The sequence below is a fragment of the Lycorma delicatula genome, chromosome 1 (genome assembly GCF_047948215.1).
Source record: "Lycorma delicatula isolate Av1 chromosome 1, ASM4794821v1, whole genome shotgun sequence".
Classification (NCBI taxonomy): Eukaryota; Metazoa; Arthropoda; class Insecta; order Hemiptera; family Fulgoridae; genus Lycorma; species Lycorma delicatula.
In genome coordinates, this window is record NC_134455.1 from 3,447,750 (window position 1) to 3,467,572 (window position 19,823).

Here is a 19,823-nt window from a genome sequence, read left to right on the forward strand (position 1 = left end):
ACGGCACACTTCTACCCTGTTGTTTTTCTGTTCTGTTGGTTTTTTGGGACTAATTTTGCACAAACTGTCCAATGTCCAATTCATTTGTCAAAATTTGATGGACTGTGGTATGGTTCAAATTCAATTATTCTGCATTCATTCTGACAGTTAATCACCGGTTGTACCATATCAAGTCTCTGATTTGCACAACAGTATCATTTTTGACATTAACGATCTTCCAGAGTGTGGATGATCAGCAACTGATTTCTGACTTTAAAATCAACTAAAAATTTGGGCTCGTGACAGAGCATCATCTCCATAGCTCTTTTCAATTTTTAAAAAGTTTCAGTAGTATTCTAATTGAGTTTAACACAAAAATTGATTGCACACGTTGGTCATAATTAGTATCACTTATCTTTATAACCACAACAAAAACTTGTTTCACAAAAAGTTTGTTTACATCTCACGTGGCAGTAATAGACTAAAAATATTAATACCTATTATAAATCAGTTGTTCATGTAACCATATGTTTACTAGTAACTTTACAGTGTTGCTACTCTGGTTGCCAAAAAAAAAAACTATTCTCATTACTTTATTTACAGACCTCGTATTTAATTTTTTTCTTTTTTTTCAATTTTATTTGTATGGCAATGAAGATATGGAGTGTCCTTTCAGCCTACATGGTAGGTTAGACACTGGTACCAACCAAAACATTATTTTTCATTGATAAAAGTAGTGTTTATTCCTGTTAATTGTGACAACATAGCTAAATAAATAAATAACAGTTCAGTCTCCAAAATGATTGAATTTTATTTTATTTCTTTCTTTGTTTAATGAAAACCCCAATCTATTAAAGTATTTTGTAGTGTGTAAAACTTTGAACCCAGGACCTCCGGATGAAAGCCAAGATGAAATTACACATATTTGTTGCTCTTTAGTTTCCCAACAATTTTGGTTTATTGTTGCCAAAAATAGTTAACCTGTTATTCAAGGGCTGTTCAAAATGTTTTCAGCCTAGTAAAGAAAACATTCGATTTTTCAGAATATTTAAAAAAGTTTTCAATGTAGTCATCTTGCAAGGCAATACATCTAGACCAACAACTTTCCAACTTTTTAATACCGTCATTAATGTGATTTGTCCAACTCTGCAAAATAAGCATTGACCTCATCATTTGAAGTGAATCTTCAGCCAACAAGCCATTTCTTCAAGTTGGGAAGAGGAATTTATAACTCGGAACCAAATCCTGGTGTGTACAGTTTATGTGGAAGGACTTTGAAGTGCAGGTCATGAAGTTTTACAGCAACAAAAACCTGAGATGTATGTGCAGACACACATTATTGTGGTGAAGGAGCACTTTCTTTTTGGACAGATGCAGCCATTTAGCCTGTATCATTTAGCATCCTTCAATCAGTCCAGTAATGAAGTTTAATACTTTCTGATGATGGTTGTGCTTATTTTCAGGTAGTTCTGAGTAGTACACCACATGAGTCTCAAAAAATTGTAACCATGCCTTTTTCTGTAGATGAAACAACTTTCTCTTTCTTTGGCATGCTTTCACCTGCTCCCACACACTGTTTGGACTGCTGTTTTTTCTTTGGGATATAATGGTGTATCCGCGTTTCATTTACTGTTTTAAAATGTCAAAAAACTCAACAGAAACATGTTTAAATAAGTCTAAATATCCTTGAGAAATGTTCAGGTCGAATGTTGACAAATTTGGCTTCTATCCAAAACATCATTTAAAATGTATTACACATGATCTGTTTGCATTCTTAGAAAGGTCACATACCTTCACTCAGCAGTCATGTAATACAGTATTGTGGTAATTTTGTATGTAATAATAGTTTTTTTTGGGTCCCGAACATTCATCATCTGGAATGGTTGTGTGACCACATTTAAATTCTGCAGCCACTTTTTTTACCATTGAAAATGATAAGGAAGAATCCTTTAAACTGGAATCTAATTCTTATTGTATGTCTGTATATGTTAAACCATGTAAAAGAGCTTTTAAAAGAGCTGTTTAATGTATTTAAAGCTTAAATCCAATTTATATGTATATAAAATTTCATCTCTTTTGTCTAATATTATTCAATTTCTAAAGTATGAACAGGATTTTCTAAATAATTGTTATTAATCTTAATATTTATTAGTTATATTAAAATAATAGAGGACTTTCTTTGTGAAGAAGCTTATCCAAACTACATACTGTAATGGCTTGAGGATGTTATTAAAATCATTGTACATGTCCTTCAAAAGTTAGTAGGAAAACACTTTTCTTCAGGTACTTATAAAATCTTAAACTTCAGTTTTATCCATTTTTCAGAAAATGTTAAAACTTGTTTGCTTTACTCGATTGCCACAAACTAGCATCTAAATGCACACATGTGAAACTTTGCAGCACGCAATCTAAAGGATCATATTTATCAAATAAGATAATTTGGTCATACTTGCATCATCTCTTTGTCAGGTCGAAAACCTAACAAACGACCCTGGTATTAATTTCATTTCTACAACATTGTATAAGCAAATTAAGTTCATAAGCTTATTATTGTAGTTTTCTTTTATAATTAGAGATTCTAAATGTGAGTTAGTATTAGATTGATGCAGAGTGTTCTACGAAGAGGTATGCATATGCATTTGATTTAGTATCACTCGCCCATTCCCTCACTTATTTTATTGAAACTTTACAGACCTTTTAACAAAGGTTCTAAAAATGTTTTGTGAAAATCTCAACCTTCTAAGATTTATAGAAATAAAATGGCGGCTTCCAAATAAAAACATTAATTTCATATAAACCACATTTTTTATTCATTACAAAGCTGGTGAAAATGATTAAATTTTGATTTATTGATAACAACTGTTCAAGCTGAATAAAACAAGTTAATAATTAGTCATGGTTATGACTAATTAATAACCATAACTAATTATCTGTTTTAAATTCTAATTAATATCTGTTTTTATTCATATTTACCAGCTGGTTTGTAATTAATAAAAAATGTAGTTTATCTGAAATTGATGTTTTTATTTGGAAGCCACCATTTTGTTTTTATAAGTCCTAGAAGATTGAAATTATGATGAAACATTTTTGTAACGTTCATTAAAAGGTCTGTAAAGTTTCAATAGAATTGATGGGTGAATGGACAAGTGATACTATATCAAAAGTTATACCTTTTCATGGGTCATGGTATACAATATATATCAATAAATTTTTTTCTTAATTCAACATTTTGTTACTTTACACACAGAAGTTAGTCCCATTTTAGTTTGAAAAAAATACCATCTTTGAGAAATAACTAAATAAAAGTTCTTTTTTCTCTATATTATTATTATTATTATTACCACCTTTGTTCTTTATTTACTTAATTTTAGCCTATTCATAAACAAAATATGAAATATTTAAACATCTAAATAAAAAAAATATTTAAACCACTGAAACCTCCAGTTCTGATTGTCCACCGCAGTTTAATGTATGCCTGTTATACAAATTGGCTTGATAAAACTTATCTGTGGAAAGTTAAAGATAATGTGAGCCTTAATATAATAAAATGGGCATTCCCACCCATGAAAGAAATGTATGGGAGAAGATATCCATTTAAAATTCGTATAATTGAAGACTTTCAAAAAAAGAATTTTAGTAAATTAAACAGATAAAATGCTATTGGTTATTTGTCCCTTATTGTTGCTCAGCAATGAATTTTCCACAACTCTATTGAAGTAAGTCTTCCAACTGTGTAATTCCTGTTTTTATTACATACATTTTTTAAAACCGTAGTTTCTAATAAATTAATTTTTTTACTACTTCCCAGGCAATGTTGCTACTGTTAATTTCTGTGCCCTTCTGTATTTATAGTGACCAATTCCTCCTTTATTCTAGTTTCAATCTATCTTCTAATTGGCCCTACACATCCCTAAATTTCAATTATTATCTTTTAACATCTGAGGGGAATTTCCTAAATGTAGACACACTGACATTAGTTGTGGTGTTTTTGAAAAGATTGTTTTTACCTTGTTACAATATATAGAATAATATGCAATTTTTACAGATCATTTTCCTATGCTTCTCCTTGATTTGTTATTCTAAATTGTTAATATTTGGGATACTGGTAAGGCATTTGTGTTGTTTTTACTTCCTTGTATAAGGAAGTATTGTAATTGTGAAAAATTTTGGTTTCCAGATTTCAACAGAAATATCCATTTTGACCATCCCTGAATCCATTTTGACTAGTTTGAGCATGACATCTGTACGTACGTATGAATCTCACATAACTCAAAAACAATTAGCCGTGAGTTTTGAAATTTTGGATTTAGGACCGTTGTAACATCTAACTGTGCACCTCCCCTTTTGATTGCAATCTATTGAACCAAAAGTGTCCAAAAAAACCCAAAATCAAAAAAATTTGGATTTTGAACTTTCTTAACTGCAGTAGTAGTATGCCCTCATTGAGAGCTTTTCAATGATATCATAAGTGGTACTTATTTTCATCGGTTCCAGAGTTATAGCCAAATTAAGTTTTAATTAATGAAGTATTTGGATCTTACAAGAGGAAGGCACATCGGTTCGAATCATAAAAAGATTTTTATGATAAATAATAATTCAATAATAACAAAAAAAAGAAAAAATAGAAGATTAATGAAATAAAATTTTATTTACTTTTCATTTTAAAGTAATGTGTAAATATGATTTTATAGGTGTACAAGGAAATCTAATCATGTGTTGTCCACATCAAATTTTTTATCTTTAATGACTGCATTATTTTTTTACATTGTTACAGTCTTCTACTTTTATTTGTAGAAAATATTTCTTCAAGGAACTCCACACCAGAATTTCATTACTTGTGTGACTTTTCTTTATCAAATCGCTGTCATATAACTTTAAGATCTACCTGTCTGTAAGATATTAATAAAATAATCAGTTAGATCTAGTCAGTTACCTTGAAAAGTAAGAGAATAGGTAAACGGTGTTCAGCTGTTCAAAATGTGACAAGGTATTCATTTATTTTAATGTAAATTAACTTTATTGTTAATTTTTTTTATTTTGTTTATGTTAGGAAATAGAATGTTTAATTTTTCTTTCTTAGAAAGAGCTTGATGTCATTTTTGCTAGTTAAGTCAATATAATTATGAATTATTGTTTTTACAGCCTAATCAGGATATTCGTGTATGTGGACATGTATCTTGGGTTGGCTCATCATCTGTAGAAGTTACCGTATGGCTTGAGCAAAATGTTTATAATACCTGGGTAAATATGGTAAAAGCTTTATTTCTTATGGCAGTTCGTAATTCGACAAATACTAAGGGCTCATTTGTGAATAGGATTACTCCGGCTAATGAAGAGGAGAAACTTATAGTAATGGAAGCAGAATGTAAGATTATAGTTTAATTTATATTTAGCTTAAATCCAATTTTACATCTATGTGTATATATGTATATATTGTCGCCGAATGGCTTCGATGGCACGTGGCACTTTAAAACTTTATGGTAGCCATAAAAAGGGCTGTTGTCGTCGTCGAATGGCTTCAATGGCTCTGGAAATTTAAAATTTACGGTAGCCCTGAGAAGGGCTGTTGGATCCAGAAGCTGGTCTTTGGCGATTTTGACTCTGCTGTAGTCGGAGAGTTGGGGTTCGTCCATTGAAATCGGACCAGGCTTTCCCTTAGCGGCTGTTGGGTACCCACAGCGTTACAGTGGTGGCCCACAGAGCCCCGCAGTGTTGGGTCGGTGTCTGTTATCTTCTGCTGGCGTATGTCCACTGATTTTAAGCTAGGCATATATGTGGTAACAATATATAGTAAGTATTGTTTGTAGTGACATCAGATATAGCGATCAAAAACCTTTCTCTTGGGGTTAGTTTGGTATGCTGTTAATGCATAAATACAGTATATATGTTGTTTATAATGACATCAGTTGTAGTGACATATCGGTTATTATGACTTATTTTTCCTACTGCAATGCAACATTTTATTGTTTATAATGATGGAGAGAAGGGACTCATCAATAATGTAGTATATCTACATTGTAGCTACAGAAATATTTTGACAAATGCTATTTTCTTACATTTGCACTGTAGTTCTTTTTTTTTATCTTCTTTACCAGATTATTATAAACTGTACAGTTTTACAGAAGTTTCTAATGAAAAACAAAGAGTGTTTGTTTTGATTTAGAAAAGAACCTTCAAAAACTGTATTTCAACACAAAATGTTTGAAACAAAGCAAAATAACCGACTTTTTGCAGAAAAGGTATATCATTTTTCTCTATCTTGTTTTACTCTATCGTATTTGTATTTATTATTGCGTAGTTTTGTTTTTATTTTATAATGTTTTTGCAGAAATAAATTATAATTATTATTATTAATAATTATAATTATAATTATTATTATTAATAATTATAATTATAATTATTATTATTAATAATTATAATTATAATTATTATTATTAATAATTATTTACTATATTACAATACTTTAGATGACATATTAAAGTAGTACTACTAACCTACCTAAACATCAGTTATTGTGACTATTGGTTATAATGACCTAAAATTGTCAGTCCCTTGGAGATCAGCGATATAAACATACGAGGGTAAGTCAATTATTATCTGCAATTAAGTTATATTTTTATTTATGTTGCAGTACTGTTGTGTTGCATAGATGACACATGTGTGGTTTAATTGTTGTTATGTCTGTGCAGGTTTGATGCTGCTAGGTTAGTTCTGTTATCGCTGCCCTGCCATTAACCATGACTTCTCCGCTTTCTGTTTGCACCGAAGAAGAGTAACATTCAGTGATCCGTTTTTGTGATTGGAAGGTGTATCAGGGGCTGAAATTCATCAAAGACTTTCGGTACAGAACGGGAACAGTGTGTTGTCGCAATGGAGTGTCTACGAATGGATTGAAAAATTCAAAAATGGTCGAACAAGTGTTACGCACGATGAAGGAGCTGGACGACTGTTTACCGCATTGAGCGTGCAAGTGACATGGTTTTCTAAGACAGACGAGTAACTATTGATGAAGTGGCACATTGTCTGCAAATTAGTCATGGTTCTGCCTACGAAATCATCCACAACAGGACTTGGGTTTCATAAAGTCTATGCAAGATGGGTTCCAAAACAACTCACACAGTTGCATAAACAAATGCGCTTCGACATCTGCCGAAAACATTTGGATCGCTATGGTAACGAACGGGACATCTTCTTAGACAGAATCATCACTGGTGACGAAACATGGATCCATTATTACAAGCTGGAGAGTAAACAGCAGAGTATGGAGTGGAAACATCCAAATTCACCCTGCAAAAAAAAGTTGAGGACCCAACCATCCGCAGGAAAACTGATGCTTACGGTTTTTTGGGACTCACAAGGCCCGGTACTGGAACATTATGAAGAAAGGAGCACGACAATAAACAGTGCGCGTTACAGTGAGATGCTTACTGCCAAGGTGAAGCCTGCAATTTGAAGTAAACACTGAGGACTGCTGTCGAAAGGTGTTGTCTTGTTGCACGACAATGCCCGTCCACATACTGCTGGCCACACTGCTGAAATACTTCAGAAACTCAGCTTTGAAGTACTGGCTCATCCTCCATATAGTCCTGATCTTGCCCCATCTGACTACCACTTGTTTAGTTCACTAAAAAAAGGCATTAAGGGGCCATCGATTTATCTCGGACGAAACAGTGAAAGAAGCAGTGCATTCCTGGCTTGCAGCTCAACCAAAAACCTTCTTTTTTGAGGGCACCAGGAAGCTTGTGCAACGATGGACCAAGTGCGTTGAAGTGCAAGGGGACTATGTTGAAAAACAATGTACATGTAAGTTTCGTATTTGTATTGTAATAAAATTTATAACTACATTGCGGATAATAATTGACTTACCCTCGTCTAACATAAAAACAATATTTACTGTATATATAAAATCTTATTTTTTTTACAGAGAAAAAAGGATTTGGAATATTATTAAATTTTTTTTAAATGTGGACTGAATTTTCTAAATAATATTTATTAATCTTATTATTTATTAGTTATATTAAAATAATAGAGGATTTTCTTTGTGAGAACTTAAGAACTAAACTGTGTTTAAGTACTGTACAAAATATAGTAAACAGTATTGCATTTTAAAATGAAAGTGAGTTTTTTTTATAAATTACATAAGAATTAGTTTTACATAAACTAAATTAGCTTTACATTCTGCTGTGATGGCTTGAGGATGTTGTGGAAATCTTGGTAGATGCCTTTCAAAAGGACCAAAGGGTATTAGGAAAAATACTTTTTTCCTTAACTCATCTTTTAATTCTTATTATTAGAAATATTTATAGGTATTTTAAATTGAATTTTTTGTCTTCTTAGTTTAATTTCTTGCATTGTTTATTTACTTGAGTATTTCATATCATAAAATTTTATTTTCACAGGCATGAGTTGTAGAGATTTAAATTTCTGATAATTCTGTGCATATCAATTAGTTATATTTAAAATTTATTTTACAATAGTTATCATTTTGTTTATAAATTACTTTTATTGTAATTTTCATCTAGAATTACACGTTCATCATTAACGTTATGGTCATTTAAATAGAAAATAAGGGATTTCCTTACAGTTAACTTTTTATGTTATATTTTTCTTTTAAGTCTTTGCAAATATTCTCATAAATTAGCCTTCACTACAGTGTTTAAGAACAGGGTAAAATCACAGGGTGTATCACATTGTCATTTAAGACAATGTTATACAGGTGATTATCACTTATTTAAATGTAAAGAAAAAGAGAATTACTTTTAATTATAGTAGTGGTTTTGATTTATTGAGTTTTTCACATTTTTGAGGTCAGAGAATAGATTTTGAATTGCAAAAGCTCAGATTATTTTTAGTTTACTAATTAAAAGAAATGTAAATCTGTATTTTCAATAATCTGTATTATTTACATTAATCAGTGAAATTAATCAATTATCAATGGAAAAGTAATAAAAAAAAAAAATACAATTTTTATTTGACATGGAAATTGTTAAAATTAATAATATTTAAGACTGAATAAAAGTCAGTGTTTTAATTTGTTTTTATTTTGAATAACAGAGGTCAATTTCATTTTTGCACTTCACAAGAGTGTTTTGACCCTCAAAATGCGTTTCTTCATTGCTAGATGTGTAGAATGTTTGTGGGGTCTTTTTCCTTCACTAGAATTGCTGGTTCTTCTTTCTTGGTGTTCTATTCTTTGTTTTTGTTGGTACTTTTAACTGAACCAATTATGTCTTTGTTGATCATCGATTCACAAGCAGCAACCTCATCAAACTGAAGAGGTATTACTTATGATATTATTACTGATGATGTCTTCTGAAACAAAATTCACTCTTTCTTAATATTACCTTGACATTAAAAAATAAATTTAAGACAAGTTGACTTACTGCCAAGTTCTCCTTAATTTCTTTTACTAATCTATATGATTTGAAACAATCATCCTTAGTGATCAGACTATTGCAAGGAAATGAAATAATATCACATTGAAAGTAATATTAATTGCCCAACTTGTTTTCTTGTATGTAGATATCTTTGCAACAACAGTCTAATTACACTTGCGTTAGTTATTGTAAATAACCTAATTGTCATAAGAGCTAAAATAAATAGTCCAATGAAGTGTGAGGTTCAAGCAGTCTTTTTTTCTAATGATGATAAACAAATTTCCTGCTAAAATTCATATAAAAATTTGCAATGTTTATGGACCAAATGTTATGTATAAGGTAAATTTTGAAATGGTTTTTATGGAAAAAAACAACTGAGAATTTTACAATTATCAAATGAATTTTCAAATATTTCACAGAATTGTAACACAAAAATTAGGTTATAGGTAGTTGTGTTTCAGGCGGGCATCAAAATTTTTGACTGATAGATCCAAAGAAAAACATCTTCTTAGAACTGTCATGTCTTTGCAGCACTATCAAAATAAAGATGACTGCTTAACCACACTGTAACTGGATATTGTATACTAATGCTGAAACAAAACATCAGTACAAGAAAACATTCTCATCACCTTTAATACAAAATTTGTTTTTTGATTAGAAATAAGGAGCTTTTAAAATTAAAATTAGCAAGGTTTAATTATCTATTTTTAATTTAGTTTTATTATAGATTATATGACTAACAGTGATTATTTTGTGATATTTTGATGAGTATATACCATTTGCTTTTAAAATGATAATCTTTGATATTATCAAAAGGATTATGAAATACTAACAAGATACCTCATTCCACCAAGGTGGTGGTCATGTGTTACTGTTACTCACAAACTGTAAATATTATTCCCAAAATAATTTTTTTCTTTTTTTTTGTTTTCAGTCATTTGACTGGTTTGATGCAGCTCTCCAAGATTCCCTTTCTAAAATAAATTTATGAGATACAAAATGTAATTTTTATGTATGCAGGAGGGACATTTTAAAATTATTGAGAGGGAATTGTTCATAAATATTTCATGTTAAAAGATAGAATATGTTTCAGTATGGTTTAACAATACATGTTTTATTACAAGTAGTTCTGCTGTTATATTGCCAACTTAATGAGAATATGTAAAACAGATGTTCCACTTTACGCATACTTTTTTCAACAGTTATTCATTTTTCAAATTATTTTATGCTAAAATCAAAAATTGAAAATTGAAACCAATGTATGTTTTTTGATTTATTCAAACATACACAATACCTTCTTCAGATGTTAAGAATGGAATACTATAACTTAAAATTTAGATACAAACAAGGTAAATGCATTAAATCAATAGAGATAAAGTACATAAAGATAATAGGGAACACTCCCTATTATCACTTTATCTAAATAGACTGATAAATATATACACATATATTAATAAGTCTATTGGGTGGTACTAAAATTTAGATTCAAAGCTTATCTTAACATAAGTTAAGATAAAAGTTATAAGTTTAATAACAATGAACAGTGAATTGATAATTTAAAAGTAAATTACAATTTCTAAGTTTATTAATTTTTATTAACCCAAAAATTTTCAGATTCAAACTTTTGTTCTTAACTTGCAGTACTTTGAAATTGTCATTAAAAAGATGATTTTCATCAGTTACATTGACAGCCGTAGTAAGAATCCCTCTTGTTATTGATAAAATAAGGTTTGTGGTCCATTATACATTTCACAAAGGAATCTACCTGTCAGTTCAATACAAACTTTATCATGAACCACATTCAAGTTTTAAACTTCTGATTTTTTAAGTTGTATCAGTTTTATTTTTGTTATTCGTAATGAATTTACATAGTGAATTATTATATTTTAAAACAATATCCTATTTCTGAAATATTTATTAATTTTCTTTATGGATTTACCTATATTAGTAATTGTGTGAAATTTGTTGGAGTGATTTGCTAGAAGGAAAATCTTTGGTAATTGCCATTTTGTGTAATATATTCTGAAGTTTTGATCAATTAGACTCATTTGGTAACCATTGAAAAGATAAAGATGCTACGATTTGCTGATGATATAGTAATTCTAGCCGAGAGTAAAAAGGATTTAGAAGAAACAATGAATGGCATAGATGAAGTCCTACGCAAGAACTATCGCATGAAAATAAACAAGAACAAAACAAAAGTAATGAAATGTAGTAGAAATAACAAAGATGGACCCCTGAATGTGAAAATAGGAGGAGAAAAGATTATGGAGGTAGAAGAATTTTGTTATTTGGGAAGTAAAATTACTAAAGATGGACGAAGCAGGAGCGATATAAAATGCCGAATAGCACAAGCTAAACGAGCCTTCAGTAAGAAATATAATTTGTTTACATCAAAAATGAATTTAAATGTCAGGAAAAGATTTTTGAAAGTGTATGTTTGGAGTGTCGCTTTATATGGAAGTGAAACTTGGACAATCGGAGTATCTGAGAAGAAAAGATTAGAAGCTTTTGAAATGTGGTGCTATAGGAGAATGTTAAAAATCAGATGGGTGGATAAAGTGACAAATGAAGAGGTATTGCGGCAAATAGATGAAGAAAGAAGCATTTGGAAGAATATAGTTAAAAGAAGAGACAGACTTATAGGCCACATACTAAGGCATCCTGGAATAGTCGCTTTAATATTGGAAGGACAGGTAGAAGGGAAAAATTGTGTAGGCAGGCCACGTTTGGAGTATGTAAAACAAATTGTTGGGGATGTAGGATGTAGAGGGTATACTGAAATGAAACGACTAGCACTAGATAGGGAATCTTGGAGAGCTGCATCAAACCAGTCAAATGACTGAAGACAAAAAAAAAAAAAGGTAACCATTATTTACAGCTATTTGTCTTATTATTAAATTCCTTCTCAAAATTATCGTCTAAGATCGGAATATTTAACAATCTATGAATATAACAGTTGAAAGCTAACAATTTATTTGCAAATGGATATAATAATGTACTATGAATAACAGTAACTTCTGATTATAAATTTTCACCAAGTAAAGGCATCATCCACAGATCATTTTAGGCTAATTGCAAGCCTGTAAAATTTTTATGACAAAGGGTGTTGGTGGACGCCATAAGACCCCAAACCTTATCGAGATTTTCACATATTAAAAAATAGTGATTTTGAAAAAGAAGGTTTAGAATGTAAAAATTATTGAGTTATAATTTGACAGCAGGAAGTAATTGATTTTAATCAATTGAAGGCTTGAGTTGGCAATGAATCCCTTAATCCCTTTGATATCATTGAGATTATTATGATGCATTTTGAAATTAAGATTTAAATATTCTAAAAGTGTTATTATTAGATGAAGGGATTCAAGATAATAAAGAGTACCTAGATGGGCAACATGACTCTAACTTTCAACATCATAAACTTTTTATTAACCTAATCCAAGAGACATGTTACTTTGAAAAAGAAGGAACTGAATCTACAGACAATTTTAAAGTAAAGGGAGCTAGAAACTCTTGGAGGGCAAATAGGACTAAACCTCGGAATAAAATTGTTTTTATTTTTAGAACATGGAATACATTTTTATAAAGAATGGTTCCAGTTTTTGCAATAAATGTCTACTAATTGAGGGGACTACAGATTATAAGCCAAAAGAGCATAAACCTCTTCTCCTAATATTTAACTTTTTTAAAAGTAGAATATATTTTGAAAAAAACAATTTGAATATTTCAATTTTTGTTAATTTAAGGATGGGAAGCCAGAGGTTCAAGGGTAACAAGGGAACCTCTCCTTCATCCCATTGGAATCTTTATCTCTTCTAAAGGAATAACACATTTTGAAATAAAATTCTACCTTCATATTAAGTGCATCTATAATTCTATATTGAGAAAATTCTATACTTTTTATGTTACTGCACTACAGTCCCACATTCCCATTAAGGAAACAAAAGAGATTTTTTAGTTCAACAATCAATAAATGACTAAAGTTGAGAAGTGAATAAGGTTAAATCTATTTATAAATCAAAAGAATTTTTAATTTGATAATAGTTTTTAAAAATAGATGGAATAAAAATGTAATCTCCTGATTGTGTTTGGATAACCAAGAATTGAAAACTGAAAGAACATTTCATTATTTCTCATAAGTTTGGTTGAGATATGTAAATGATGTTTTGATACTTCTCATCATATTGAAATTTTATTAAAAGATGTCTCCGAGAAGATGTAGAACCCACCTCTTTGACACTTAGCTGTACTGAAGAGTGTCTGGCAACATTGTATACACACTTCCAATACTTATGCCCACCTCTGATGCAATTTCAGTGACAAGTATGCAGCAGTCATCTTTCACAAGGTCACGAACACCCTGAATGTTATCATCATTGACAGATCCAGGATGGTATTTCTGACTTTTTTCTCAATTCCATCTCGGCAACTTCAAAATTTTTGACCCGATCAAACACTTTAGTTTTTGACCAGGTATTATCTTCGAACTGCACCTGGAGTGTAGTTAAAATTTCAGAGGATTTGACACTGTTACTGAGAAGAAATTTGTTCCACAATGGATGATGGTACCTCCTGCTCAGACATTCTGCTGACATGGGAACATGACCTACAGGCAAGTCTGACCAGTTGCTCCCCCCCCCCCACATATCCAATTAACTACCCGCAGCACCCCATTACATTTACTGTTTTTCCTCAATCTGCGCAGAAAAATTCCAGATCATATTTCATATGTGTTGGTCAACTTTTTTTTATTTCTGCAGTGTTTTTTTATGTTATGCTTTCTGCTTCATGATTTTTTTTTAATATTTCCATTACAATTATTGATAAATGTTCAAAAATAAAAATTACATTCTGATGAATTTGAGGACAAATTCAGCACTTGAGCAATGTGTTTATAGACAGTGTATATGTAAATATTACAATTTAGACATTTATTAGAAATAGCAAGCTCAGATTTACCCAATAGACATCCCAGCCTGTAGTTAGGTTTTTTGTGTGATCACCAAATAAAAAACAAAGTGTGTAGACAATTCAACAGACAAAGTTTCCACCCATTGTGCACCATTAAAGAAATAACTTCTTTCATCAGCAACTAAAAGATGCTGCCTCTATGACACCATGATGGTTGGTGGTAGGATAGCTGTTGATATTCTCATAATGCCTATTTGAGGAAGACTGTATGCAGATAAGAAAAGGAAAAGGTCAATCCAATTTATTCTTCTCTCCATTTTAATAAAAAATTGCTGTACATATACGATTAAAAGCTTTATATTGTGTGCAACAGTTAACTAAAATATTAATAATTTTATTATTATTATTATTCATGTGTTTTTTGTTTCTTAATCCATTAACTATAATCAATTTTGATAACTTGTTACTAGGTGCAAGTTGAACCTGTGAAAAACTTTACCAAGCAATAGAAAAACTTTACCTGTTTTTTTTTCAGCAACATTTTAATAATTACCTTTGGTTTAATATTAGTATATGAAATCAATATAATTTTTTTTTTCTAAGTACCCATACTTATTTGTAGTATATTAAAAATTTAAAGTGTAAATATGCCTAAATGTAGATTTCACCTATGTAATGCTAGTTAGACAATTGTAACTGGATATATACAGTACAAAATTGTAAATTTAGTGTAGGGGTTTTTACTCGAGTTTTGGATCTGTTTATAAAATCATGAATGTTATTCATCTTTATTTGTTTCTTACTTATTTTGAATTAAAAATCAATGTTTTAATACTATTTAATTAAACCGACTTCGTCGATTCATTTTAGTAGAAAATTGCTTTTTAATTAATTAGTTAATGTTTTGCAATAATATTGTTTTTTATCCTGTATCTATTTCTTTTTTTTTCACTTATTAAAAGATCTTAAATTTAATTTTTATTATATTTAAATTAATTTCTGTTATTCTGTTTACTACATAGCACGCTCAAAACAAAGAAGTTCAGAGGTGAAGATGTCTTTGTTAAAAGAACCTCCAACAGAAGAAGAAAAGTATATTATCCACGATATGTTTTTGAAAACCAGTGACCTTCGAGATGTTACCCTAAGTAGGAAAATTCTTGTAGAAAATTCAAAATGGATGAAAGACACAGAGCTGTCAAATGTTTTATTTTCTCATCCTGAGGTAAAATTAATCATTTAGGTTTTTACTTGCTTTTCAATAACTCACAATGTTTTTTTTTTCATGTTTGTCCTCAAATCTTGCATCCTTAATTTAACATACTACCTGACATTGCCGATTGATGAAATTTTGCACTATTACTAAGGTTGGGTATCACAATACAATATTCCACCATTACTTTTACAAACGTTCCTCCATACAGGGGTAAATTAAGGGTGTGGGTGTAAAAAATAGAAAAATCTGCAAAACGGCTATGCAGGGTTTTTCCGGTTGCAGATGACAAATCTGATATCCGTTTGACATAAAAAAATGACAAAAACTTTGTACAGGAGTTTTTGTGGTTTTGAATTTGACAACATTTCACCATTACTCATATATATATATATGTTTTGTTTTTTCACTAAATGAACACACACAATAGTGGACTGTATAACATTTTTATTGTAATGAATACTAAGACATTGTAATACTATGTAACATTTGAATATTTAAGATATTGTAACATTTAACACTATGAATGCTTAAGATGACGCACACATCCGTCTTTCACAAGATCTCACCATGCACTGGAACTGCGCACTCAAGAATCCCCACTACCTTACACTCACACATCAACATACATCAGCAGGCAATAAACATGCGAACAATACCAAACATACCCCCCCACCTTGAAGGGCCACCTTCAAATGATCAAAAAAATGTAACGAACATACATGCAAGTAAAGGCATTTGAAAACAGGAAAAAAAATATATGAAAAAATATGTATGTAAATTTGTATGGTAGTCTATTCTTGAAGTGGTAATTGACAGAGTCTAGTGATAGCTCTTTTAAGAACACCATTTGCAGTTCTAACCGTTGCAACCCTGACACATCCATCCTTCCCTGGATGAAGTTGGAGTATGCGTCCCATGTTCCATCTAAGTTATGTTAATTGGTGGCATTGTTTGAAAACAATTGAGACACCTTTCCCTGTCTTGACATAAATCTTTTAAGAGCTCCAAGGAATGTTGTTAAATCTCCTACTAACTCTAAATGTACAGCCTTTGTTGCCATACAGACAAAAACTGCAATATACGCCTTGTCTGGAATAATTCCCCTCCTTCTGCTTGCTCGTACCATAACCGGCCCACAATAGTCAACGCCAGTATTTAGGAATGGCCGAGTAGGCTGTAAACGTTCTCTTGGGAGTTCTCCCATTAACTGGTTGGAATTTTTAGGTTTGACCTTGAAGCAGGTGAATCTTCCTTGCAGTATTACGTCCATTCAGAGGCTAAAACCTTCTCCTAATTGACGCAAGCAGTAGTTGAGGGCCAGCATGCAGCTGCCTGATATGCTCATGTATCATGATTAGATTGGTCAATTGATGTTTTGCAGGCAACACAATTGGATGTTGTTGAGCAAATTTTAAATCTAAAAGCCTCAACCTTCCACCAACACGGATTATGTTATCTTTGTCACAAAATGTATGTAACATACGTAAAACACTTTTGCTGGTTATTTGTAACCCCTTGCTCAGCTGTCTGATTTCCTTCTCAAATCTTTCCTGTTGTGCTAATTTAATCAAACAATTTAGAGCATTATTCAATTCTGATAGGGTTAATGAACCATGCACACGCTCCTTCTTGTTCTTTTTACAGTTGTCAGAGAATCGTAAACAGTATGCCACCGTTCGTTGAAACGTCGATAAAGATGAATATAAATTCCAAAATTCTACTTGCCTTGTGACCATAACCATCAACTTCTCCTTTTTCAGTTCCATGTTGAGCTCTGTATCGTTTTGATTCAATTCTGACTGAGGCCAATTATCTATACTTTTGGAAAGCCGAGTTGGGCCCTTCCACCACATTACTACATCAGCAATTTTTCCTGGGCTTAGCCCTCGTGAAACACATAATCTGCTGGATTTTCTTCATTTCTCACATGTCTCCATTCACAATGACTGGTTAATTCACTGATTTGAGCCACTCTAACTGCTACGAAAGTTTTCCACTGTTTAGATGAAGATTTTATCCATGCTAAACCCACTGTCGAGTCTGATCAGAGAAAACACGTAGGTGTTGAAGTCAATTTGAGTGCTGAGATTATCCTTACGACCAGTTGAGATAACAGGACTGGAGCACACAATTCCGGTCGTGATAAGGACACTTGTCTTATAGGTGCCACACGTGATTTTGCACAAATTAATTCAGTGGAGATAGTACAATCAGCTGCACCAGTTTGACATTATGTTGAATCGTCGTTCTAAAGCCTTCAATCGACGCACTGCTGTTTCTCGAGAGTTGCCTAACTTTTCTGGAGTTTCAATTGGCAAGCTTACAACAAATCTGCCATCTGCATCACGACTGATTGTTCTTACAAAATGGTTTTCACATTCAATTTCAGCATTTGATCGGGAACGGTTGACAGTGTGATCAATCTCTTCTACCTTCCGAAATTGTTGCAACTGTTTATCAACTCTTTCTTCAACAGACAGATTACAACATACTGCTGCACCAGCCACCTGATTTGCCTTGATCTTCCCTGACAGGATCCACCCGAACATGGTATTTTGAAATATTAATGCTGTTCCAGTCGGTTTTATTCTTTCATCACATAACAGATTGAAGAAATGTTCTGCTCCAGTAAGGAGATCAGTGTCAGATGACTTATGAAATTCTGGGTTTGTTGAATTTTAATCTCATTTTTAACAATTGAAAATGTTGGAATTGGTTGGATTATTGATTTTAAAACTATGCAATCAATAGTTGTTGAAGAAGGAGTTACCCGCGATTTAATTTTGCATTGAGTACACTGTGTTGTTTGTGTGGTAGAACAAGCCACGCCACTTACTGCAATATTACTCCTACTCTGTGTCAACCCTAATATTTTAACCAATTTTTCACTTATAAAAGTGCTTTGGCTCCCTGAATTTAAAAAAACTCTACATAAATGAGGAGCACCTTGTTTTCAACAACTCCCACTACCGCTGTGGATAATAGCACAGCAAGATTTACTTGATTTGAATTCCAATGAGCCACAATTGTAGGCTGAACCTTGTCATTGGTTGCCTCACCCCCTTGTATATCGCCACTTGAGTGGTTACCTGACATTTTTACCTTACCAAGTATCTGTGACTGCGGAAAGTGCAATAAAGTGTTGTGCTTTTTCCCACAAGTTTTACAGCAACTAGAAGTGCATTCAGTACTCCTATGCTTGCTTGATAAACAATTGAAACACAGTTTCAATCTTTTCACCTCTTTTTCCCTAGCTGACACTGATAAAGATAAGAACTTCTCACACGAATAAATAGGATGAAATTTTTCACACTGCACGTTTGTTTAAAGAGGATACATAATTTACTGACAAATTTTTATTCTTATTTGATGACTTAAATCTACCATGATCGAAACTAGGTGAAATCTGAGAACGTTTCACTATGTTTCTATCTTCCATTGGTTCTAACACCTGACATTTTTGTTCCAAAAAATTGATTAACTCAGCTAATGTAGGAATCTCATTGCTTCTATTTGATGCCTCCCACTCACAAAAAGTTGTATTGTCTGGCTGTTTAGTCATTAAATGAATCATTACAGTATCCCAGTGCTTAATGGGTTGGCCTAAACCTTGAAGTGCCCTAATATGTTTTTGGGTATTATCTATTAGGTGTCGAATACTATTTGCAGTCGCTTTCTCAATTTTTTCTTGGTTAAACAAAGCTTTCATGTGTTTATTTACTAAGTATCGTTTGTTTTCGTATCTGGATTTTAAAAGCTCCCACGCTATTTTATAATTGTCCGATGTCCCTTCTAAAGCTAAAAGTATCGAAGATGCTTCACCTTTTAATGCAGATTTAAGATACTGAAATTTTTGCACCTCTGAGAGTAAAACATTTTCATCAATAACTGATGAGAACGTACTTGAAAAAGAGGCCCACTCATCGTATTGACCATGGAAAATTGGAAGGTAAAACTGCCTCCAATTAATTTAATTGGAGGCAGTTTTACCGGACATGATGCTTGCACACATTCACTAAAAGATTGTGTACTCGATTTAACTGAATTTTGATCTATAAACAATTGAACATCTTCAACTAATCTGAAATATCTGTTTTCGAAATCCTCCCATTCCTGTTCAGCACCTTCTGAATCAAGGGATTCAATTTTAGTTTGAATAATCTCGAACTTTAGCAACACGTTTTTAAATACATCAAATCTTAATTTTAATTGCCCTAATTCCCTTTTGTTGGCCTTGCTATCAAAAAATGTGTTAAATCTAGTGACCTTGGCCTTGGGTGTTCCACGATCCCTTTTTAATTGCACCAGATCTGACATTTTTTTTACTCACACTATACTAA

General features: G+C 31.7%; 1 protein-coding gene across 4 annotated transcripts in view; it reads left to right on the plus strand.

Moving 5' to 3' along the window:
- Positions 1-19,823, plus strand: part of LOC142322468 (acyl-coenzyme A thioesterase 9, mitochondrial-like) — a 122,157-nt gene that overhangs the window by 61,424 nt on the left and 40,910 nt on the right. For all 4 annotated transcript variants that reach the window (XR_012755931.1, XM_075361646.1, XM_075361621.1 and 1 more), the window contains exons 6-7: positions 5,122-5,344; positions 15,290-15,492. Coding sequence is in view for 3 of the 4 variants with exons in the window: in XM_075361646.1 (XP_075217761.1) it covers positions 5,122-5,344; positions 15,290-15,492 (426 nt within the window). In the remaining variant the exon portion in view is untranslated. The remainder of the gene's footprint in view (positions 1-5,121; positions 5,345-15,289; positions 15,493-19,823) is intronic.